This window comes from Strix aluco, chromosome 5, assembly GCF_031877795.1.
Source record: "Strix aluco isolate bStrAlu1 chromosome 5, bStrAlu1.hap1, whole genome shotgun sequence".
In the NCBI taxonomy this organism is placed as follows: domain Eukaryota; kingdom Metazoa; phylum Chordata; class Aves; order Strigiformes; family Strigidae; genus Strix; species Strix aluco.
The window spans coordinates 8,915,258-8,940,726 of NC_133935.1; the positions used below are offsets into that span (position 1 = coordinate 8,915,258).

A 25,469-nucleotide genomic window follows, 5' to 3' on the forward strand; every position below is an offset into this window, starting at 1 on the left:
TATAACATACTGGCATTCTCACTCTGAATCTTCTATCTGGTTTAGCCTTGCATAACTTCCCACAGTTATCAAAAGTGACTGCTGGAAAACATTGCTGTCAGGTATTTTATCACCAAATTAGTTTAAAGGAAATTTAAAAGGTTGCTAGAAGTTTGATGTAGTAGAATACCAGATCCTCAGAGACACTATTACAACACAGCACATTAAATTACTGGCAATACTGTGTATTACTTACAGGAGACTGGGTATGCACTGCAAAAGCCAATCAACAAGCAATTAATAAAACTCGTTGATACTAGAACAGATATTTTGCTTAAAGGAAAATTAAATCTGGTCCATATTTAGTTCAGTTGTAACAAATAATTTTGTTTCAGGATCACTACACAATTCACCAATCATTCTTCCATTTTTAAAATATATTTTCTATTTACAAATGTATTCCAAACTCTTTACACAAATAATTTTCAGCTTGTGTTTGCTATTTATATTGTTTGTTGCAGTGGGTAAAGTCTCATGGGTCTGGATTCTTCCTTGACAAGGTAACTTATGCACTTGAAATTCAGGACTAGAGGGAGTAGGGAATATTTTACTTTCCATTACTAATTGATGAGATTACTGTATTACTCTTAATAAATGGCAATTTTTAACTATGGCAATTTTTATTGATGAACGTGGTCAACACTCAGTTTAAGGAAGATCAAAGTAGTTTCATTTAGCTAGAACTAGGTTAGCCGTTTAAGTGTGCAAGTGTGGGTTGAGTGATTTTTAAAACTCGGCCCAGGGAAAATGAGGTTTCGTCTTTCCAAAATACATGCAGTATTACTCTAACCAGATGTGGCAACTTTATTTGCATAGCAAACTTTTAACCCAGACTGGCCCCCTAAGAAGTTGGGAACACTCTGATTCAGACTGGTAACACAAAGTATCAGCTGGTAAGAGCAACCTGATTGGAAAAGAGCAGAGTTCTCTTCTCCTTCCCATTCTTTAAACTCCTTCCTTTCACAGTTAGTAGCTCAATAGTTCATCTGTTGTTATACTGAAGACTCTTCATGTCTATAAGCTCCAGCCACGAGTTCTCTTTAGTTCTCTTTTCTCCCAAGAACTTTCACTGCCACAATTCTTTTGGAGTGAATTTTAGCACTGTTGACAGCTGCCAGGGTGACACACCTGCAGACTTTGAAGCCCTCTGTTTATACCTAGAACAGTCACAGTGTAAGCAGCAGCAGCAGCACAAGTTCCTCCCACCTCCCTTCACTTTGATGAAACATCTTCATAAGGCATCATGTGGGAACAGATTGTGCTGTCCCCAGCTGTATTGTATCTGTTCTGGAAACAGTGGGTTTTCTCTTGGTTCAGCCCCTTTTGCTGACTCTGCATTTCTCTAAACAATTAGGGGGAAAAAAAGAAAAATTTCCATGAGCAACAAGATCCTTCGGCTCAGTACCTGGTTGCATTAAAATAAAAGTGAATGTGGGTCAGTGTAAAGTGTGTAAATGTAAATGTTAGTTCAGCTGTGTAATTTGTTTATATCGGAGGCCAAACTGCAGTTGGACAGACTGTGCAAACTATCCAGGCAAGTCTCCTGCCCAAGGTGAGGGGTCTCTGCTGCTTCCTTCACAGTTTTTCCAAGGAATTGCTCCTTGGAGAAACAGGAGGAAGAAGCAGAGATAAATACCCTCTGCAACTTCTGGAGCACACTGGATCCTTCTCATTCTGAAAATGGTCCCTTCACACACAATTCCTGTCGCTGGAAATCCAAACATGAATGGATTTGTGGTATGCTATTTGTGTATCTACTTGATGAAAGGTCATTCTGGGAATATACAGGCTCTGCACCAAAGGTGCAGGATAACCAAGCTGAGGTCAACACCTCATTGTTTTAGTGCCTTACCCCTACTGTGGAGGAGACTATTTTCTGGTCCTTTGCTTCGTCCTTTTTCTGAACCAAAAGATGCTTACACTGGCTGGCCTCTTACATCCCATGTCCCTGTTGTTTCTTTCACACCACAGCACTTGAATAGGCATACTGTACAATAAATTCTCCTCCCAAACAGCTCCATGTTAGTCAGAAGCTGCCAGAGACAGCAATAAAAATTAGAGCAGATCTAAACCAGAAAGAGAAATGTATACCTGCACACGTGCTAGCATAGCACCAGCACAGACACAGCGAAAAGTGGGGGCAAATGATTCAGTCTAGCCAGCTATGACTTGCGCTGCTCTGCAGCAAAGGCAAGCTCTCACAAAGAGCACTTTTAAACAAGAACTGTCTCACAGCCTCAGTTTAAAAAAGCCTGATTTTTTAGGTTGTTATAAAGATATCTTCTGTGGAGTGATTTGGAGGAGGACTGAAGACACGAAATAGAGCTTGTTGGAGATTATTTTTTGTTAAGAGTTTTCAGTAGGTTGGGGGTATTTTTAGTATTTTTTTAAATTTAAGTGTTTTCACATCCCTGGAAATTTCAACAGCTTTCTTTTCAAGGAAAAAAAATGTTTTCTGTGATACTGTTATTCTGAGAATTGAACATTTTAATTTGTGTGAGTGTGTGTGTTTCAATATGGTTTTCAAAAACCAATATTTTTTTTAAAGTTGGAAGTCAGAAGAAACAGTGAAAAATGTGTATTGACATGGAATATTTTTTGCTTTGAACCTTACTTCAATCTGAATGTAAGTGTGTGTGTCGATTCTATTTAAGAGATAAGGCGGAATTCAAATGGCAGAATTAATTTGAAAAGTTCTGCTCTAATATGGGGCTTTCTGTCTGCTTTGCTAAATCGAACTGCCTGCCGATGAGTTCTATTTGCTTCTGTTGTCTGTGAGCCTAGAAGTAAATGTAGCAGTAACTTCTCCCATGAGGAACTGTTGTAGTGCCTAGAATGAGGTGTTTAGTTTTGTATTTACGTAAGTAAATTATTCAAAACTACCATTTACATATAAACCATATAACAAATTAATCAGAAAAAGCGAAACAGTTCTCTTCTCTTTCTCCTGAAGAAAACATTTTTATATATGCCTTACTGTTGTCCAAGTGGTTGGCCTTGATAATTTTTTCTGAGTAGTCAGATATACTTGAGCATTCAATCTAGGAAAAAAAGAAAAAAAGAAAACCAAGAGGAAGAGTAATTATGTGTTAGGGATCTCAACTATATGAATAAAACCAAAATCTACTGAATGCAACAAAGACTCTACAGAACATGTAACCACTGATAAAGTGTAAATCAAACCTGTGTGGGCAGGATCATGATCAGTGATACCTTAATAATTAAACTGCGGTCTGTGTTTGAGTTAAACTGGGTCATGCAGAAAAGACTGTTTTTAAAACTGTTGAAATGTGGAAAAAAGAGGTCCTAACTACAAAATTACATAATTTATTAATCATATTATTTAATTTATTCCTGCTACTTCAGAATATTGCCTCCTTCCCCCCCCCCCCCCCCCAGTCTGCTGAAGGGAATGAATTAGCATCGTGTCTCATTTCCTCAGGCATTTTAAAACAAAATACATTCAAACTTTGTGAATAATGTTAAAATTCAAACTATGCCAATACTGGTCTGTGTCAAGAAGCAATTGCTTTTCTCTGTGAAAAACCTATCATCTTTGGCAATGCATGCTACCAAAAAAGAATATAGATACTTTACACATAAGAAATGACTTAAATTATGGTATTTACAAAACCATCCAGATCTGCATGTCTTTTTCTATGACCAGTTCTGTGCTTTTACTAAGAAAGGAATTACAAAGTACCTTCTAGTTTTAGATTTGCCCTTAAATTTGTTAAAATCTGAGTTCTAGCATAAAAGCCCATGTTTGCAATGACCTTTGGTATCTTTTGGAGAAATAGTGCATTCCATGAATCTCTCTGGTTTTTGTGCCCTTTTAAAATCATGAGGGACAAAGTTGCTGGTAGTCACCAAATCAGTTCCTAATTTACCTCTTCAAAATTTGACATTAAACTGCCAATAATACTTTGTATAATCCTTGTCTCTCTAATTCCCCTATGGGAACGTCAGACAGAATTAAATTATCTCTAGTGAGGTGTTTTATATGTCCAGTGAATACCATTTAACCTCTAAAAGCCAAACTGTGCTTGACCTCTGTGGTAACACTCACAGATGGCAGAACAGCAGATGGAAGGACACACAGATCCCTTATTCTTTTTATAAAGCCCATGAAACAACTAGACATATTAGCAGTCATAATATCAATCCCTGTCCCCATGGGAACATGAGCATTAATTCTTCTTAGCTTGCCTGTGAATGCAAACCACTCCTTAAGATGTCTGACTCCATGGCCTGAATAGAAATCAAAACTGGCATGTAGAAAGGAACATCAGAGTGCCAGTCCAGAGAGTCCAAGGAAGAAATCCCTTGGGGACAACTCCATCCTTTTTCTCCATCCAGCTGCTTCTTCCCTTACTATAAACTGTATAGACTATATGTCTTGTCTATACTTACAGCCATTATAACATACTCAGTTTTCCTGTCTGTATTCACATCTGTCTGGCATTTTCAATTCCATTGCCCATTCTTTCTGCTTGTTTTGGATGATTTTTAAATAAAGCATGGGTATGTAGATGTTTGGAGGTGGCTTTCCAACCTTTCTAAAGAAAAAGATGCAAAGAAATAAAAAGTTCTATTTCATGAATGACTACGAGTTTCAAAAATCAGCTTGATTCTCAAAGAAGCAAAACAATAAAAAACCAACACTCAAATATTCCAGGAAGGAATATGTATTTCAGAAAATAAACTTGCTTTAGGGTGGCTAAAACTGTTCATGTCTATTTTCACTGGGACTCTATACTGTGGTACAATTTTATTTTAAAAAGCAATTCATTTCAGAAAAATACAATACTGAATTCTGCAGGTGAAGAATTAGGAAAAAAAATACAGGGTTGTCAGGTTTTTCCCCAGTTCTCTTTCAAGTCAGTGATCTGCTCAAATCTGTACAATTTTACAAAGCATTTGGATTTTATTAAAACCGTGTGTTCCAATAAAATACAGCTGTACCTCAGCTAACAATCATAGAATCATAGAAGGGTTTGGGTTGGAAGGGACCTTCAAAGATCATCTAGTCCAACAACCCTGCCATGGGCAGGGACACCTTCCACTAGCCCAGGTTGCTCAAAGCCCCGTCCAACCTGGCCTTGGACACTTCCAATGATGGGGCATCCACAACTTCTCTGGGCAACCTGTGCCAGTGTTTCATCATCCTCATCATAAAAAATGTGTTCCTTATATCCAATCTAAATCTACCCCCTTTCAGTTTAAAACCATTGCTCCATGTCCTATCAGCATAGGCCCCGGTAAAATGTTTTCCTCCAGCTTTCTTATAAGCCCCCTTTTTATATTGAAAGGCTGCAATAAGGTCTCCCCAGAGCCTTGTCTGGGGAGCAACCCCAACTTGCTCAGCCTTTCTTCACAGGAGAGGTGTTCCAGCCCTCTGATCATTTTTGTGGCCATCCTCTGGATCTGCTATAAACGGTCCATGTCTTTCTTGTACTGGGGACCCCCAGAACTGGATGCAGTACTCCAGGTGGGGTCTCACCAGAATGGAGTAGAGGGAGAGTAACTCCTTTCTCGGGCTGCTGGCCACAATTCTTCTTATGCAGTTTGGGATACAATTGGCTTTCTGACCTGTAAGCATGCCCTGCTGGTTCATATCCAATTTTCAATCCACCAGTATCCCCAAGTCCTTCTCTGCAGGGCTGCTCTCAATCAATTCATTATCCAGTCTGACACTGGGGATTGCCCTGATTCAAGGGAAGGACCTTGCACTTGTCCTTGTTGAACTTTATGTGGTTCACACTGGTCCACTTCTCAAGGCTGTCAAGGTCCCTCTGGATGGCATTCTTTCTCACAAGCTTATCAACTGCACCACTCAGCTTTGTGTCATCTGCAAACTTGCTAAGGGTGAACCCAATACCACTATCTATGTCATTTATGAAGCTATTAAACAGCAGTGGCCCCAGTACAGACCCTTGAGGGACCCTTAAGTTTCTTCAGTTGTATCTAGTTCTGTGCGCATATATTAATCTCCACTTTCATTGTACTTAGTCTTCAATCTAATGCCACAAATGTCTCCCCTTTTACTGGGGTCTTTTTCTGAAATAGTCACCACATTCCCAGATTTCCTTCTCCCCTGGGCTGTGTCCTCATCACCACCTTTTTATCCAAATCAGCCAATATGTGACATGTGCCTTCATTTTATGTATCTGTTTAATTCCTTCTTACCTACACTGTCCTGTTTGTCTGAACATACCATAGAATTCTGATAGTTCTACTGCAGTGATTGTCTTGAATTTTGTATGACTAAATGCAGCAGATGAACCAAGGGTTTAAGGGATAATTGAATGTACTTTCTGTCCCTCACTCACCCCTCCCAAGCACCAACCGCCACATGCCAATCCTATATCTACATGTCTTACGACAGCTCCCCAGCTAGATGAACATCATTGCACGATTTATGGTTATCCTCCCACAACGGTTAGGTGTCAGAGCACATCAAGAAAGAAGAACTGAGGGGGCTGGTTCTGTTCAGCTTGTAGAAGAGATCCCCCCAATCCAATAGCTATCTTCAACTATCTAAAAAGGGCTTGTGGAGAAAACAAAATCAAACTCTTCTCTGAAGTGCACAGTGACAGGACAAAAGTCAGCAATCAGGAGCTGCAGCAAGGTAAATTCCTGCTGATTGTAGCACTGGAATAGGTGCTGAGAGAGGATTCAGAGTCTCCATCCTTGGAGATTTTCCGAACTGGGCTGGACAAGGCCTTGAGCAACCTGATATAGCTTTAAACTTAAGTCTGCTTTGAGGAGGAGGTTGGATTAGATATTTCCAGAGGTCTTCTAAACTAAATCTTTCTATGAGTCAGTGATTCTATGATTTACACCTCTTGAATACCCAGAGATGATCCTAGCAGTTGGCTGAGGCAGTGGCAAGGAATAAGTTCCAACAGTAAGAGGGGATAAGAAGAACCAGACAGGGTAGTGGATGAATTTGAACCTGAAGAAGGGAAAGAGTGAGAAAGAGGAGAGTGATTTCAGTGGCACTGTAGTCAGAAAACCAACACTCCGTATTTATCAACAGTTCCTACCTACATCATGCTATTTGAAAAATCACATCTAACTGTAGAGAAGAAACTGGAACATCTCAGCTCTAGCTAATAACTCATGGCAAAAGTTTGCTTTTTAAAAGGAACACTCAGTTTCCATTGGCACTCTTTGCCAATAGAAGCATAAAGTCTGAATTTGATTGTAAGATTGCCACTGCCAGATCTCTGAAATACCTGCTTTCCCATCACAAATACAACTCTGCAGCTTGCTGTGTGGCAGGGTTCATGGTGAGGTAGCTCATGTGACAAGAAGGTTGAAACTCTTAGGCTGTAGCAGAGGAGTTTCACACCTAAGTGAGTTCCTTTGAGAGCTAAGTTTCCCAGATAGCACACCCCGCAGCTTCAGTGCTGAACAGTCCATGGGTGAGCTGACACTGGTGTGCCACTGAGCTTTTCAAATGCCTGAGGTACAGCCTCAACTGTAAAGAAGTCCAAAGAAAAAAACCCCACAACAACAAACCTGTGGAAAAGTATTTTCCTTTACCGGGTGAATTTTCTGCCAGTGAGCTGGCTCACTGTAGAATCAGATAAGCACCAGTGCCAGCACAAGGGAGGGAGGAAGACCATATGGCCAGGGATCTGGGAGATAGGAAGGTGGGAGCACAGCATCATCATTTTGTATATACTTTTACAGCATTGCAACATCCTTGCGTGAGACCTGCATTCCTGCATCAGAGAAGGCTACATGTTTATTTTCCCTGGAGCTTTGAGATAATAAATTGTGTTTACAAGACATACATTCTAGCTGCCAACTCTGTATATTAAGTCTCATGCTTAAACTCCAAAACTCTTGCCAGCACCTTCTGATTTCAGCTATCTATACTTCCATGCTCTAGTCTGATACTCAGATGAGGCACTCAGAATTGACGTTGGATTTTGAAAATATAAGCCTGAGAAATGAACAGGAGTCCTTGCATTTTGTGTATCATTACCAGTAATAAAGATGCACAGTTTAGATACTCGGTGACATCAGTGTCTTCAAATGCACAGATGTAGCCGACTAATTTTAGTAAACAATTTTGTCAAAGAAGTACACAGAGAAGTAGAATCTAGTTCCCCTTTCCTATGTTGTGTTGTGTCTGCAGGGCAAACAGAAGTCCAAAGCAAAAATAAATTCTATTTGTCATTTTAGAGTCAGTACAAATAACTCTGAATATACTTAGGAAGCAAATCTATGCTCTCTCTAATGACTTCTCTACAGAGAACTGCACATTCATGCTCCTAAAGTTCAATGTATTTAAGGTAATCATTCCCTTCTGCCTCTGAAAAGTGTTATTGTTGGCACAGAAAACATGCACATGCTTTCTTGCATGATTGAGTTGTAATGTACAGGGAAAACTGTATTAAAGCAATTTGTTTCCAAGACTACAAATTTGCAATCTTGGAATACTTCAGAATTTAAAAAAAGCAAGATAGTTCCTTTGACCCCTCTGAGTAGGAGTGAGTCCCTTTAACATTCTCTTGCAGCCAAGAAGAAATGTGGATATGTACCAGATCACCAAAGATTCCACACAAGAGAATATATTATATCTCGATTTGGAAAAGGCACACTACTGCAAGTCATAGAAAGCAACAGAACTCCACTGAAGTCACTGTAAATCAAGACATACAAGAGCTTGAAGAGAAGAATTTCAAACCAAGACAAGTAAGAAAAGGTAAATCATCAAGCCAAAATTCTCAGGCAAAATCCACAAAAAACCTCAAAATATGACAGAAAGTCTTCTTACCCCATATACCTTCTTGGCTCCTGCCTTTGCAGCAAACATGGAGAGGATTCCCGTGCCACTTCCAACATCAAGGACAATCTTATCTTTAAAAACATGCTTATTGTGATACATTGAGTTTCTATAGGTTAATGTGCGCACTTCGTCCTTTAACATTTCCTGTGATGACAAAAAAAGCATTGCATTATTATTTGAAGTGCTTATACACATTCAACACTGCTGCTGAATGCATTCCCTTACTACAGTTTAAGCATTATTATGCTTAAAGAAGCAACCTGAAGGACTAAGAAGCAGCATGATGTCCTTTGTACGATGTTATTCCTCTAAATATTACTTCACTGTTACAACTGACAACCGGAATGTGATCGAACCACTGCTTTGGGCATAGACAAAAGCCATACAGAAATCAAAGCGTTCCTTTTCTCCTAAATTTTACACAGCCTAGAGTGTCAGTGGAGGGACTTTCTGAGGTTCCTCTTTGAACACAAAAGAAAACGTTCCACAAACCATTATAAGACAGCAGTCTTGGTAGCCTTGCCCAAACTGATGCAGGAAGTCCATAGTAGAGCTTAGAGGTACTGTGCTCTATAGTACTCCCTTACTGCTCTTCTGTTCACTCATTTATATAACCAATTTCCAGAAGATATTAAAGTATAACCTAGACCATGATGTCACTATTTTGCGTTTTCATTGTTAGGTGCTGATTTTTGCTTCATCGATAGCACCAGTAAATGCATTTCATTCCACTGACTTGCTCTCAAGTGTGCATGTATCAGTCAAACTATATCAATAAAGAGCAGTGAGATCAAGATCCAAGTGCTATTTTTAAGAGAAGGGTAGGCCATTCGATACACACTTTAATTTTCTCAGAATGTTTCTGTTGGGTCTAGAAGGCTGAACTTTTGCTTACACTACTCTCATCATTTCAAAGTTTAAGCAAGTAGGCAAATGAGTTTTTGAGTTTCAGGATAAAAAGAATCAGTTCACTGCCCAGCAGTCTGAAGCACTAGTGAGCTGGATTGTTACATACATGACTTGCTCACTTACCTGTCTTGGCAAAAGACTATATGTACTCAATAACTGTAGATGAATAAAAGGCTATTTTTATCATCATAAAGCATGGTTTGGTATAAGGCAAAGAAAGACGCAGAGGAACAGTCCAACAACACTGGAAAGATGATGGAGCACACCCTCATGGAAACTCATTCCAAACATATTAAGGACAAGAAGGTGATTAGAAGTGTTCAGCATGGATCTGGAGATGACCAACTGATAGCTTTCTATGGTGAAATAACGGATAAGGGAAGAGGAGTGGATGCTTGTTTATCTTGATTTTAGCTGTTTCTCATAACATCCTCACTGAAAAACTGACCTCATAAATGGACAGTGGATTGAAAACTGACTGAGCTGCTGCCTTCAAAATGTTGTGATCAGCAGCACAAAGTCCATCTGGAGGCCAGTTACTAGTCATGTCCCCCCAGGAGTCAGTACTGGTGCCAATAATATTGGATACCTTCAATAATAACCTGGATGATGGGACAGAGTGCAGTCTCAGCAAGTTGCAGCTTGTAGAAAACTTGGAGGAGTGGTTGATTCACCAGATGGTTGTGCTGCAAATCAGAGGGACTTCAACAAGCTTAAGAAAGAACTGACAGGAATCTCAAGAAAGGCAACAAAGGGAAATGCAAAGTCTTACACATAGGGAGGAATAATCTCATGCACTAGTACAGGCTGAGGACTGGCTTTTTGGAAAGCAGTGTTTGCCAAAAATGACCTTGGGAACCTGGTGGACAACAGTATGAACATGAGCCAGCAATGTGCCTGTGTTGGGTCTGTGTGTGTGGTGGGGGTTTTTGGTAGTGGGGGAGTGCCACCACTTCCCCATGGGACTGTGGGTCATTATCTCTTTTCTCTATCATTCTTAGCTTAAAGGTCTCCTCACCAGATTGGCCAACCTGTTGGCAAAGACACTTCTGGCCTGGTTTGTCTGGTGGATTCCATCTCTTCCTAGCAGACCTCAATCCTCGAAGAGGGTCCCATAGACATAAGAGCCGAAAACTTGTCATTGACACCAGCTGCACAACCAGTTGTGGACCTGCAGGAGCACTTCTCAAGTCCTTATTTGCACTGTTAGAACTGAGGCAAAAAACCATCTGGCACACCTTTCTGTTGATTATCATCCTAAGATCCCTATAGTCATACTTGATATGCTCCAGGTGTCATTAGTGCTCATGTGGAAGAGCAGCAGTAGTAATCCAAGGCTGGTCAAAGGGCTGGACAAACGTCAGCAGCCTCTCCACAATGTCTCAGATTCAAATGCCTAGACAGTAGGTCAGGTCAGTAGATGGGGGCCTCTGTCTCTGCAGGAGAGAGCCTTCCACTACTATCACTTGTTGCTTCCTCCCAGTGCTTCTGTGTGGCTCATGGCCAACTGGTTCTGATGCTTCATTAGACAGAACTTCCTGCCCCTCCTCTGCAATGAAGGCACTGAACCTCTTCTGTAGCTGGAGATCTGCAGGTGGATCAGGAGCCTTCCTCCTGTTGCCAGAAGTCACAAGTTTCTGGCCTTCACCATCAGAAGAGTCTCCACGTCCAAATCTAATAAGTAGAGACTCCAACTGCCCCTCCTTTCAGTACAGTTGGGGATTTAGGCTCTTGTACCTTCAGGATCTTGAAGAAAATCCAGTTGGTCTCTTCCTCATGTCCCTGATGCTGCAGTGTCTGCCACACTCCTCTAGCAGCTCCTTTACTTGTTGACACAGATCCTCTACCAGTGCACACCTCCTGCAGGCAAGGAGGCAAGCTCCCACTACCCAGTCTCACCAAGAGGCCCTGAGACCTACAGAGCTGTATCCTTCCATCAGGAGCTCAAGCTGACTTGAGTTCTCTGATGTGTTTTCAATATTTCTCTTAGGTCTCTTTCCCACTCAATTGTTCCTCTACCTTCTTCCATTCTTGGATTGAATTTCTGAATGCTACACTGGCAAGATGTAATTGGCAGACAGAAATCTTCTGTTTCTGTATATACCCCACAAACAATTACTAGATTAATGGAAATACACTGTTTGTAACGTAGTTTTCTGTGAAAGTGCCACTGATTTCACATGGCTGGCCTTTTAGCATCCTACTCTTTAAGATCCCATCCTCTTGGGTCACGTAAACGTAAGATATTAGTGTTTCCTTTAGAATTGTTCTACACTCAACTTTTTGGTGATGAATATGGTCCACTGTGTATTTTTAATTCCTTCCAGGATTGTATTTGCTGGAGGCTATTGGACTATATATTTCCATTAATGCAGCCCATGCATTCAAGTAACAATGCCAGGAGTCAAGAAATCACTTGGCTTCTCATGTCAGTTAAGTAGCTGTTCCGTTGGCATCTGTGCTCAAATATGTAAGAGTACAAAAGACCTAACAGCAATAAGGTAGTTTCCATGTGTGTGGCTGGGTTGTTTGCAGCCCTCATAAATGCACAAAACTGATGCACTCATGAAGATCACCACTCTGTGAGCTCTGTGGAGAATTCATACATAAGAATCTAAGTGGGACAGAGGATTTGAGCACAGGTCTCTAGAGGAGTGGGTGATATCTTTGGCACTTAACCAGATTATACAATCTTCTGAGGAAAGGTGGAGGAATATAATCATGAACAAGTGGGAGGGGGATAAATAACTAATAGGTCAAAGAAAACATCATCATCATACTTCTTCTTCTTCTTCTTATTATTATTATTATTATTATTATTATTTAATTGCTGAAATAAAAATAAATATTACCTCATGAATTCCAAAGTGAGCATAGGAATCAAAGTAATAATCCCTGGACGTCATCTCTTCTGGATTGATGAGCTTTGCCATCTTGCCTCTGCCCGGGCAGCTTGGTTGCAATGGGACATGTATGACAGATTGAACTGGCTTTGGAACAACAGTAGGCTGAGGAGGCTGGGATGGGATGGGGCAAACCTAGGAAAACATGGAATATTGTTAAGAGGCCTCATTAAAAGAAAACACTTCTCTCTATGTCTAGCATAGTGATATTATTGTAACTAGCTAGGAGATAGTAAGACTGAAGACTCCTGGGGTTTCATCAGTGAAATTTAGGTTGCCTTCTGTACCTGGCTCTTTAACTTACTTACTCTGTCTTAGAAAAATTCCTTAATGACTTTTTCCTTGATGTTCCTCTGCAGATACCTACATCCTCTGCAGATACCTACAGTGTGAAGTAAGGGCAAATTAATGGTGTTGGCTGAAGTGGGTAACTCAAACAGTGACGCAAGGCAGTTAAGAGCTAGGTTTTCTCTTTTAGTGTCTTTTTCTGTCAAACTGCCACAGCTTTGTGAGAGGTAAGTTGTAATAAATAAATAGTTCCCCTGCAAAGAAGAGCTCATAATCAAAGGATTTTGAACACAGTGTTGCCAACAAGGACAGGATGCACAATCTATTCTTAATTGTCAGGTAATGTATCTGGGTGTATTGATGAGGTAGGTCTCAGAATGGTCACAATATCTGAAAGTCCCTGAGACTATCTGAAACTCTCTCAGCATGTCCAGAAAGCACTGTAGGGAGCTGTGTGGGATATGTGATCCCTTAATTTCATTTCCTGTTATTGGGAGATGCAGGAGTTGTGTGTTATCAACACCCCCTGGCCCACTGCTCTTCATTTTTCCCTGCATATTGCATCTCCAACACCAAAATTTCAATAGAGCCAGAATGATCACACCCCCTTGACTCAGATTTGATACCTGTAGTATCTAAGACACAAGATAGAATGTTTCACAAACATGAGACACAGACCATGGTCTGGTCCATAAGCACATCTACAGCTTTCATCCTTAACATGAAGCAAAACCCTGAAAACCGAGAAAGAATAAGCAAGATGCTAAGGCTTCACATATGCAGTAAGTCACCTGCAAATTATGGGTCAACAACTTCATCTATTAAGAAGGTCAATCCTTTTTAAAATATGTCAACTCCTCTTGTGCTTTTTTTTATCTTCAGATTGAGTAGTTTCCCAGTGGGGACCACTGGGACCCAGTGCGCCTCTCCTAGATACTTTCATAAAGTTCACTCTATCCTCTATAGCTTGATACTGCCAGACATTAATCCCTTGTACTCTCTCTGAATAGCATCAATTAGCCTAGTTCAGTTTACTTCAGTATTAAAAAAACCCCACACATATTTTTCCCTTGTTCATTTGGAGATTTAAATGTGTCATCTTTTGATGGTTTCTTTGGTCGGTCTGTGAAAAATGAATACTAGTGGTTTATATCCTGTAGCACCTTTCATCCCCAAAGACCCAGAAATGCTTTACTCATACGTCTTTTCTATTTCTGACATTTTTTACTTTATCACCTCACCCAGTTCACCTCCCACACAGAATACAATTATTCCCAATTGGTATTTGTATTTCTGTCCTGTCTAGTTTTAAAATGTCCATCTGCAGTAATTCTTCTTAAGAGACTATTTCACTGCCTGTTCATTGCAAGCAACATCTTGACAGCTCATTCTGTCAAGGTGTTGCTTGTAATATTTAGCCCTTCCAAATTTAATCCCGATGCTTTTAATTACATCCTTGAGGTTATATCCCAACACTTTTCTCCATTGGTGTACACACTATCAAATTTTTGCAGTTACCTTGCCCTGTAGTCCTTTCTGTATTTGTCTGCTGGATTACAAAGATTTAAACTGCAGATGTTCAGAATTTTGTTTTAATTTAATATGAACTCTGTAAGGTCTTTTCTCCTAAATCTTGCCCTCTGCATCATTTTACAAGCAAAATATGTAAATATAACAGTCACTGAACTCTTCATTCCCTAAGAAGGTGTTCAGACACAAGATAGTACATCACAGGCAACTGCTCCAAAGCTACCTACTGGAGAAAGGTCCGTCAGTTTTTGTAAGTGAAACCAAAGGGGTATTAGCATTTCTATTGCTGTCAAACTACAAATTCAGATGTCTTTGCTGTACAATAGAAAGCATCTTCTACGGGAAAAGAGACTAGTCTTGAAGGTGAATCTTCTGTCTGGGTCTTGGGCACTATCAGTTCTGCTCCTGGCTGCATGGAATTTGTCTAGGTGGGGTTATGAGAACAAGGCTTATTCTGACTGAAGATACAGAATGAAAGTAAATTCAGCAACTCAGGCTAGGAAAGTTGTCTGAATTATTTTGTTTGCTGTAAAGGAATTAATATTGTTATCTCATAGTCTGCAAGACAGCTGAATTCTGCTACAGCCAAGGAGTGGCAAGATAACTTTTATTAAGCTACTGAGGCAGTATTAGACCTTTGACTCACGGTACTTTTCAGGTTTATCTAAAGTACCTGAAGACTTACTGCTTTCAACAGTCCATCTACATCTCTGTCAGAGAATATATATCCCATCTAATGGAAAAAGTAGAAGCCTATTAGGTCTGCTTCTCAGCTGTCTTAGCTTGTAGCCAAGCAGCCCGTGGTAAAATGTGTTGATGGTGGGTTATGTGACAACATTAGGCTGTGAATATCATTACGTCATGCATTGTCCATCCTGTGCTATGGGTATCATAGCCTCATGCAGAAGGGTAGCAGAAAACCAGATAGGGGTGGTGATCTTCTCAGGCAGCAGCACTCTGTCACAGGGACCTTTAATCAGCTGCTTTGTTTCTGTTTTAGGCATATTAACACAACACAGACCCGTAATTTTTTGCAGCATCTGTAATACCCATTGGTATAATTTCTTCGTGTAGCACTGTAATTCTGAAACTCCAAGGCAAGGTCAAAATTACAAGAATGATTTTGTGAGTGGGGCTCAGGAAATCCCTCTGTCATAGATTTGCTATAGGAACTGTGAACAATTTCAGTCAAGAGTAACTCATGTCCTATGACAACAAATACCTGGGGAAAACATATAAACACAGTGACCAATTACAAAACAAAGAAATGTAGTGAAAGTTATTATTTGTATCAGAAACAATAAAGTCTTCAGGTGTACAGCTCTGCTAAACTAGAAACAACTGAGCTTTTAGGGATGTGGTATAACTGCTTTAGGAGAAAACATGCCTCCAAGAGAAAAGGTATCAAGGAAAGACAGCTTCCTGTATTCTTTCCAGAACTGAAAAGAATCCTTGATATGATTCACAAGCTTAGCATATATATACACCCTACCTGTCAGAAAGAATAACTCCTGAAAAAGGAAAGCATCTGGGTTGGGGGCAAACCTCACACAAATGAAAACAAATACTAGCTGAATAAACCATGTTTATTACAAATATGGATTCCTGCCAGCTGCACACTGTTCCAGAACACTAGCCTCTACTAATGCAGATGAAGTTTGAAAGAATGCAAGCAGCTGCCTCAGAATCCATTCATCACTGTGCTAAACATGCAGCCCTCTATTTTTCCATTTCCCATTTCCCATTCCCAGATAGAGGTGGAGGGTCTGAAGGATCTGAGAAGCAATCTTTTACTACCATTGCTATGGGACTTAGGTCCTGCTGCTCTGTACCATTTCAACATGTAAGTCAAAGGAAATTAAGGAAATGCATTCCTACTTCTAAAACTTACATAAAGTTTCTTTCCTCTTTCTTTGTGGACAGGGTTGGTAGATTACAGATGCATCAGGACTGCTTTTTTTAAAAGCTCTGAATTCTTACAGAAGGAAAGATTCATAATGCTCATTCATTTCTCAAAATCTCACATCTGAACATCTTGACGTAGGTTTCTAAAACACATATAAGCACTTCAGTGACGGATGTGACTCTCAGATATGTGGAGCTGCCCATGTGCATCAATGGAAACTGCTGAAATTCTTCTTTCTTGAAAACTGGACCTAATTCAACATGGACTTATGAGGCTATCTGGATGTACAATTCCCATAATACAAAAGAGAACAGGGTATTCAAATGTGAGTCTTTTAGATATATCCATCTGACTACAGAGAGGCAAGATGGTGAAATATGCACAACTCACTTTTTAGGTGGTTTGTGACAAAAGCTGAGGTGTGTAGAGTAAAAATAAACTTGAATTTCAATGTTCATTTCTTGATATTACTATGGAGACACAGGGCTGGAGGTTAAAATTCCAGTCCTGGTAGAACTGTTGTTCAAGCTGCAGTGTTTTCTCCTTGACAAATTCTTAGTTATTTAAGACATTTTTATGGCACTGAAGAGGTTAACAGTATCTTCTGTCTGGAAATCCTACCCTTTCACTAAGAATCTACACTCATTAAGAATGGAATTACAGTTTAATATGATTCAGTTTCAGCATTCTCTTCTTTTTAAACAAATGGTTTTATCGTATCATTGATTATACTTACTTCTTGGGCCAGACAGCTTTCTGTGTCAGAACTACTAGAATAGAACGTGCCTAGCACCATTTTCATTAGTCTGAATTTAATAATAAACACCTTTAGGATGCAAGAGATTATCACCTGATATGCAGTCACCATAGCAGTTCCAACAATACAGCTTCTTCCTGTTGCAGATATAAAGGCATAGCCAAACATAAGAGGTATTTGGTATCCTCCTGCCAAAATTTAGGCTTACTTCCACAACAGCTTCTTGGAATCATTACACAATGGTACAGGCTGAAACCTCTATTGAGTCCTTTATCTCATATCGTTTTGAAATAAGTCTTTGTCCCAGATTTGTGGGAGAATATCTTAAGTGATCTTTGGATTGAGCAAAGAATCTGGTCCATTATCTGAGAAGAGAAGTTTTAATCTGATTTTCTGAGGAAATGAAGCTGCCACAGTATCTTGTCTCTGTCTCCCACTTATAACTTTTGAGCTTTTAGCAACCCAGTCTAACTTGAAAGAAGAGTGGAAATATTGAACATATTTGTATTCTATACATTTCTTGAAAATCAGAAATTAGGTAGAAGGATAGCCAATTTGATGATCCACTGAAATTGAAGCAGCCAGATTTCAGTTGTCATTCTTTCTGCTGGCTCTAGGTTTATTAAGCTTGTGTTACATATGTAATGTATAGTCTCCAGACTAACTATACTGTATGATCAGTAATGAAGATGTAGGAAGAAGTCTAGGCAGAACTCAGAACTAAGATGGGAGATGAGGGGATAAAGAGCACATACTTGCAGGAAACAAGGTTTCACTAGCTTCCCTACTCATGGAAAAACCTTTTTATGCTGAAAAACCTTTTTACGCTAAGGACATGAAGTTCACAAGGAGCGTAAAATGGCCAGAAATCAAGGGGTTCCAAAGAGACTAGATGAGACAAACATTCAACTGCGGACAGGCATTTACTGCTTGGAAACAAGGACATTATGTATGTCTGCATTAGGTACATGTTTTTAGGAAGTAGGGTCTTCAAAGACCAGTAAGAAATTTTGCCTCTCATTGTGGATTTTGTTTTTCTTAGTGGAGGCTTTATGTTGTGATATTTCTCAAAATCAGGATGAAATAGCCAGTTCCTCAGCACCTATAAATCTACTTTCTGCTTGATAAAAATTAGGCTCAGTTTCTTTTAAATTGCAGATAACTATGAGTTCAATGCAACTGCAAATCTCTCTAAACTCTAAAACTGCAAATCTAGCCAGACTGTAAGAAAATTGGGAGAGAGAACTGATTCTTAAAACTGCTTGCTTTGAAGCTGTTCCTTTTTCAGCCACTTCAAAGTAAAGAGCAGCTCTGAACTCTTCATGGAGTGTCTGAAATGCCAGATCAACCTGTCATAGACAAATTTGTCCATTTAATTATCAACAGGAAATTCATTGTCCTTTACAGACAAGTATAGCTTAGAGTACATTACAATTGCTACATGTTAGCCCTAATGTAATGGTGATAGTAAAAATAGTGTGAAAACACTGAGGCACATTTTGAAATCCAAGGCTCTATTGTTTGCTTTAGAACAAAGCTTCTGTCCAGAACAACTGAGACTAAGCAGTCATACAAGGAACTTGATTATACACTACGTGTCCAAATCCTCAAAAAGTCAAAGATGCAAGCAGGTCTTCAGTATGATAAAGGCATGGCTGGCATACTTAGGTTGTAGCAGAAATAACACTGAGCAGCAAGACGGAATGCAAAGATCACAGAGGTTTGCAAATCTGTTGCTTGTTGTTTGAAAGTTTGTTGTGGTTTGAGCCCAGAGGGTAACTGAGCACCATGCAGCCGCTCACTCCTTCCCCCTCAGGGATGAGAAGGAGAAGATACGACAGAAGGCTCGGGTGTCAACAGAATTGGACTGAAATGATAGGAAATGAGATGACAAGAATGTAAAGATGGGAGTGATAAAAGTCTGAGCAGTTCTAGACCATCCTGTGTGCCAGTGCAGGTGATAAAAATGCTCTTCATCCAACCTGCCCTCTTGACTGCTTACGGCACATTACAGTGCAGCTTGGGTACAGCAGCAAAAAACAGGTGGCAAACTGTAGTTATGGATGTTGATGTTTAATTGAAGTTGTGTTCCTTTTTATAAAGATGGAGATCTTGCTATGCATGTAGAGTAGAAGGTCCAGGGCAGGGCATGATCAATCCTAGTTCAGCATAAAATGGAAGGAAATACGAGAGAAATGTATTGCTATTAACTGAAATATACTCTTTGCAAAGTACCTAATGAAAGGATAAAAAAGCATTAGTTTAAAAGTGCTGAGAGGTACTTTTCTTTAGGAAAAGTTTGCATTTTGATTATCTTTGGCATATGATAGACCTAATGTCTATTATTGTTAGATTTATATATATATATTTTATATATATATAAATATATATATATATTTATATATATATAAATATATATATATATTTATATATAGTTTTAACGCCACAGACTCAACTGCAACACCTTCTTGGTTATACAAGACTGCTCTTACAGGAACAGCTGGAGAAATGCCGTGTTTTCACCTATACTCTTGCTGTGTAGAGCAGATGGTCTATGTGGGAATACAACAGAAGATTAGTGATGAGGGCTGTACACATGCTCAAGTGACTTGCAGCTGCGGTGCTGAAAAACACATTTATTGCACTAATTGTTTAGCTCTGTGCTTGATGGGTAGAATGTCTGTGTTTAGATAACACAGGCCTGTGAGAGACTCAGAGGCACCTTATCGAACATCCCTGAGATTCCTGCCCTGATGTGGGAAAGATCAAAGCACAGTGGAAAAATACACCTGCAAAAATCCCTGATACAGGTGAAAGCAGCAGGTTTGAGATCTTTTCTTTCTTCTCCTCTTTCTGGCTAGCAAGCACCAAGATCTGCAGTGCCTGTGTCCCCGCTTGCGTGCCTCTGCCTGGGTATTGCTGTGCAGATCCCCCAGGTCACAAGGCAACAAGAATAAATTTGCTCTTTGCATTTCATCTGTGGTTTTGTGCTAGTTCCTGTGTCCTGATTGCACCAGCTCTCACATTTGGCATAGTTGGCAGGATCCAGGAACAGACATGCCATGGCTGAAAAAGAAGTCGAGGACTGGGGAGGCCATGACCGTGACTCCCTTTGTTCCAGGATGGTCCAGTACTGAGAAATGGACCCCTGTGGCTGCTATTCTGGCTAAAGTGGCTCTGCTGGAAGCCTGGCCTAAAATAAACAAGGTGGTGGTTACTCCCCAGACAATTGCAATGGCTATATGCGGATTGCCATGGAAAGCAGCACTGGATTCTTCTTGCAAGTTAGCGGGGAGATTGGGATGGTTGTTAGTTACTGGTCTTAGAGCTCTTCGCCATGAAGTTGTTGCACTACAGAGTAAAGTGAGAGAACTGGAAAAGGAAATTGGGACTTTACAAGATGCAAAGGTGATCACGCAAGAAGTAATTACTGTTCAAGCAGAGTGGTGCTGTGAGCTGCAAGATAATGTAGAGCAGTTGGTAGCACATATCACTAATAAACAAAGGGACAAATATGGGAAAAATAAGTTTCAATTTCCCAAGTCCATACTTTCACCACAAATGGTCACAGGATCCTAAGGAATGGGATGGAAATATTCAGAGTGAAAGCTCAGACTCCGAGACTGAGTGTGAATTTAATTCAGATAGGGTAGCAGTAACAAGAAATATCAAAAAGCAGTTTTTGAGAGAGGCACCTGTCTCACTAAAACCCTTGATTATAGCAGCAGTGACAAATGCTATGGGTAATGTACGCACCCCAGAAGCTACCGTGAGGGAAATTGGGGCTTTAATTTTGGGGCCATCTGTTTGGGTGGTGAATAAAGGAAAGTTGGTAAAACCGAAAGGATCCACAGCATGGGTGACAAGGAAACAAATGTGGACTGATCTTGGATGAGCTGGTATCCCACAATCTGAAATAGATGGGACCACGACATCACAAATGTTTCACTGACAGCAAAAGTTAGCGTTTATGCAAAAAAGCCAACCAGCCCTAGCCTAACCACAACTCCGCACCTGCCCTCCACCCTGCCTGCCACCTCAAGGCAAGATAGATCTGGCAAACACCAAAAAAGTACAAATTAAGGTTCGGCAGGTCCCCCAAAAGTGCTGCTACTGAAGCCTCTTACTGTGAGGGGGATCAACACCCTATAAAGTGGTGATCTGGGGGGATTTTAAATCTATTAACTCTGGCAGATACAGGAGCTGAGGTTACTGTATTACATAGTAATATTGGTAATAAAGAAGCCACATGACAGATCTGGGGATTGGGGGCAATCTGACTCCTGTCCTCCGAAGGTGTTAATTGCCCCAATTAAAGAACATGTCTTGGGTGTGGATCTGTTGGCAGGAGGAACAGTTGAAACTTTAAATGGTCATTTCTGCTTCAGGACTTCACAAGCAGGATTTGCTATTCAATCTATAACCGTCCTGTGAGGATTCCTGAAGTGGGATCCCGTTGTGCTGCCCATGCCTGCCGAAGTGGTAATTGTAAAACAATATCATATTCTGGGGGGAGGACAAAATCACTCAAACCATTCAGGCACTTCAACAAGTGGGAATTGTTAGGGAAATTATGACTGCTTTTAATAATACTATTTGGCCTGTTCATAAACAAGACAGCACTTGGTGAATGACTGTAGATTATAGAGAACTGAATAAAGTCATTCCCCCTGCTTGCAGTTATGGTACCAGACATGGTTACTCTTATTGAAAAAAAATCAGCAAAAACTTACAACCCTGGAAGGTGGTGACAGACCTTGCTAATGCTTTCTTTTCAATATCTATTGCTTCAGAAAACCACGACTGGTTTGCCTTTATCTGGCAACAAAAGCGATATAATTTCCAAGTCTTGCCCCAGGGATACAAACACAGCCCCTCGTTTTGCCACCAAATGATAGCAGCTGATGTGGCACTATGGCCTGGTACCGTGGCTGTTTACCATTTTATTGATGATTTACTGAATATGTCAGAATCACAACAAGAAATCAAAGTGGCTGTTGCATTGCTAAAAGTGCATTTACAGGACTGAGGCTGGGCAATTAATCCAAAGAAAATACAGGGCCCTAGTAAATTCTGGAGAATAGTTTGGTATGGACAGATTAGAGAAATACCAAATAAGGTACAGCAAACAGTCCAGCAATTTCCTGTGCCAATCACAGTAAAACACAGAATTTTTTGTGTCTTTTGGGGTATTGGAGAACTTTTACCCCATATCTGGCGGAATTAATGCACCCTCTGAAGAGATTAACTAAAAAGTTTGTTTGGCAGTGGACCAAGCAATAACAAGAAGCCTTTGATGCCTGCAAAAATTTTTTGATTGAGCATGCACAATTATACACTTCTAGGCGAGGACATCCTTTTGAATTATAAGTAACAATTCCAGATGATACAGTCTGGTGAGGATTGTGGCAGATGACTGGGCCAAAAAATCAGAAAGAACCTATTAGCCTAGATGTGAAGATTCATATATTACCTCCTGAGAATACTGTATGGTTTTGTACTCTAAACTTCTCTTATTTTACATCCTTTATTGATATCAGATTCTTGAGTTCTTGCATTTCAGGTATCTTCGATGAATACCTGTGCCTTATCTAGAGGAAAATGGTGTTAATGGTGTCACAAACCCAACATTGAATTGAAGTTCAATCTGGAAAAGCTCAATCAATAGCTCTCCAATCTGTGTGGACAATCCTCCCACATCAGGTTATTAAACCCAGAGTAATGTTAACTGAAGGAGATGGAGCAATGGCATATGTATTACTGGAAGGAGATGACACTCCTGTTTTCCTCCCCTATCACAGGTTGGCTTGTCATGCTTTATAGTCTTATACTACAAGCACACACCTTAGACACATTTCTACAAGATCAGCATGCACATGCTTAGATTTGGTTGGCCTTTACTGTAACTGACTCATCTGCCTTTTATATTAAGGGAAGACTAATAACTACAGATCTTTTGACAATGTGTTTCACTGGCAGGCTAACCCCAGTAGCTGTGTTACAAAATTATACTCTGCTAAGTGATTTTGATATTAATGTTTCTCATTGCTATTTTTCCTGAGTAGCTAATGGATGTATGCCAATGAACATCACCAAATTGATTGACAGTGGACCATTTCCTCCTTCCACAACACAAACACTGCCTCAATTTTGAAGGCATGTGTTGTTTCAACATCACTGATGGATCAGCCAGTGTAGAGGATGACATTCAGCATCCCCAGGACTAAATGCATCAAGTGAAACAATCTAATGATGGTGCCTGGCTGACTGAGTTCTTCAATTCTCTGACAGGATGAATGGGATGCCTGATCAAAAGCAGCTTTACCAGCCCCAGCAAGAGTGGTCGCTTAAGCAAGGGGGTGCAATGTGGAAATACAATGGAAGATTGGCAGGAGGATTGTAAACACACTCGAGTAACTTGCAGCTGGGGTGCCAAAAAACACATACATATATATATATATATATCACACTAATCGTTGTTTAGCTCTGTGTGCTTGATGGGTAGAATGTCTGTGTTTAGATAACACAGGCCTGTGAGAGACTCAGAGGCACCTTATCGAACATCCCTGAGATTCCTGCCCTGATGTGGGAAAGATCAAAGCACAGTGGAAAAATACGCCTGCAAAAATCCCTGATACAGGTGAAAGCAGCAGGTTTGAGATCTTTTCTTTCTTCTCCTCTTTCTGGCTAGCAAGGACTGAGCTCTGCAGTGCCTGTGTCCCCGCTTGCGTGCCTCTGCCTGGGTGTTGCTGTGCAGATTCCCCAGGTCGCAAGGTAATGAGAATAAATTTGCTCTTTGCATTTCATCCGTGCTTTTGTGGTTGTTCCTGTGTCCTGCTTGTGCTGGCTCACACAGTCTATCATTAGACTCTGCTGCCCATCTGTTTGTTTGAAGCCCCTTAAGCCTCATGAGGAGTGAGCTAAGTTGCACGGTGAGGAGTTTCTCAAGTGCTGGCTAAAGTCTCAAACCTGCTTCTGTTGAAGTCAAGAGAGTTTTGCAGCTTCAGCTCAGTGGGGAATCATGCTTTAAAACTGTTGCCCTCTGGTGAATAATACTAAAAGTGAAGCACATCTGGCAGATGTCTAAATTCATTCCTCATTTGATGGGGTAGAGACTAAGTTACTGCAATCAATAATCTGGTAGTGAATTTCCACATATAACCATGCGGTTGCCTCCACATATACAGCATATGGATTTGTGACAGTGTAATGGTCTCTGTCACGAGTCAAGAATCTGAAAGGTGGAGAATTAAATAGAGGAGAATTTCAAAAGTCATGAAGGAGGCAAGCTGTGACTAGATGTTCTGTGGTTGTGTTTCCATTCTTCAGTGTAATCGGGAATGGAAGAGATGGATATACTCAAGCACACCGGTTATTTTGACACAAGATAGACACCTGTAAGTAAATCTGACAGGCTGAGAAATAAAGGCTAGACCATCATGGCTACAGTGTTTCTGAGAGACATCCCAGACTTCTCAGCCTTTTTCTGGCTCAGTACCATGTATCAGAAGTTAGGAACAGCAGGCTTTCTAATAGAGCTCCTCTGAATTTGGTGCCTTGCTATGAAGTTGGGCTCTTTGGTTGCTGTATGTTACAGCAGCCTTTCTCCTGTTCCAACATCCACTAAAAGTTAATAAAAAAAATTAACTCCAGTGTGTAGTTCACAGAGCAGCACAAACTGCAATCAGCAGCCTCACAAGGCCAGCGGCTCTTGCAGGTTGCAGCTTCTGGTCTCATACAGATTTACAGCTACATCTGACATGGTAACACAGCAAGTTCCTGCTTTCCACTGGGGCATTCCATCCCTTTTAAGGCTTCAGGAAAGGCAAATAAAACCAAATGATGAAATAAAAAATCCTTCCTACCTTCCTTTTGTTTTAGGCCTCTCCTCTTCTGACTAAAGGAGGTGAGAATTTAATTTAATGTTATCATTCCTCATTCATTTGGTAGAAGCTGAGACATTACAGTAGTGAAAAACAGCATGGTGCCTTAACGAGTGGTTCTCAGCCTATCAATGTTGACTGGATGAAACTCTGATATTGTCATGGGAACTTAAAATTAAAAACTGAGGTCAACTGTGAGAGCTAAGAATGTTATTGCCAGCTATATGTTATATAATTGGTATTACTTCTATCAAAATTTGAAGTGCACCTAATACCTAAAATAGCCATTAAAGGCCAGGGAGCACTTAAATTGACTGATCACCATGGAATACTTTTCCTTCTCTTCCATTTAATTATCCAGGAAAAAAAAGCTGTAGGCATAAACTATGCTGTAGGTTTTCCTGCAACAGATTTGCATTCTGAAATTTCTCATTTTCAGGAATTTTGA

The 25,469-nt window shown here is 40.3% G+C and overlaps 1 protein-coding gene across 4 annotated transcripts in view; it reads right to left on the reverse strand.

Annotated features, from left to right (window-relative positions):
- PRMT8 (protein arginine methyltransferase 8) overlaps positions 1-25,469 on the reverse strand; it is a 72,361-nt gene that overhangs the window by 21,777 nt on the left and 25,115 nt on the right. For all 4 annotated transcript variants that reach the window (XM_074825805.1, XM_074825806.1, XM_074825804.1 and 1 more), the window contains 3 exons: positions 12,607-12,792; positions 8,834-8,989; positions 3,017-3,080 (listed from right to left, as the gene is read on the reverse strand). In XM_074825805.1, the coding sequence (XP_074681906.1) occupies positions 3,017-3,080; positions 8,834-8,989; positions 12,607-12,792 (406 nt within the window). The remainder of the gene's footprint in view (positions 1-3,016; positions 3,081-8,833; positions 8,990-12,606; positions 12,793-25,469) is intronic.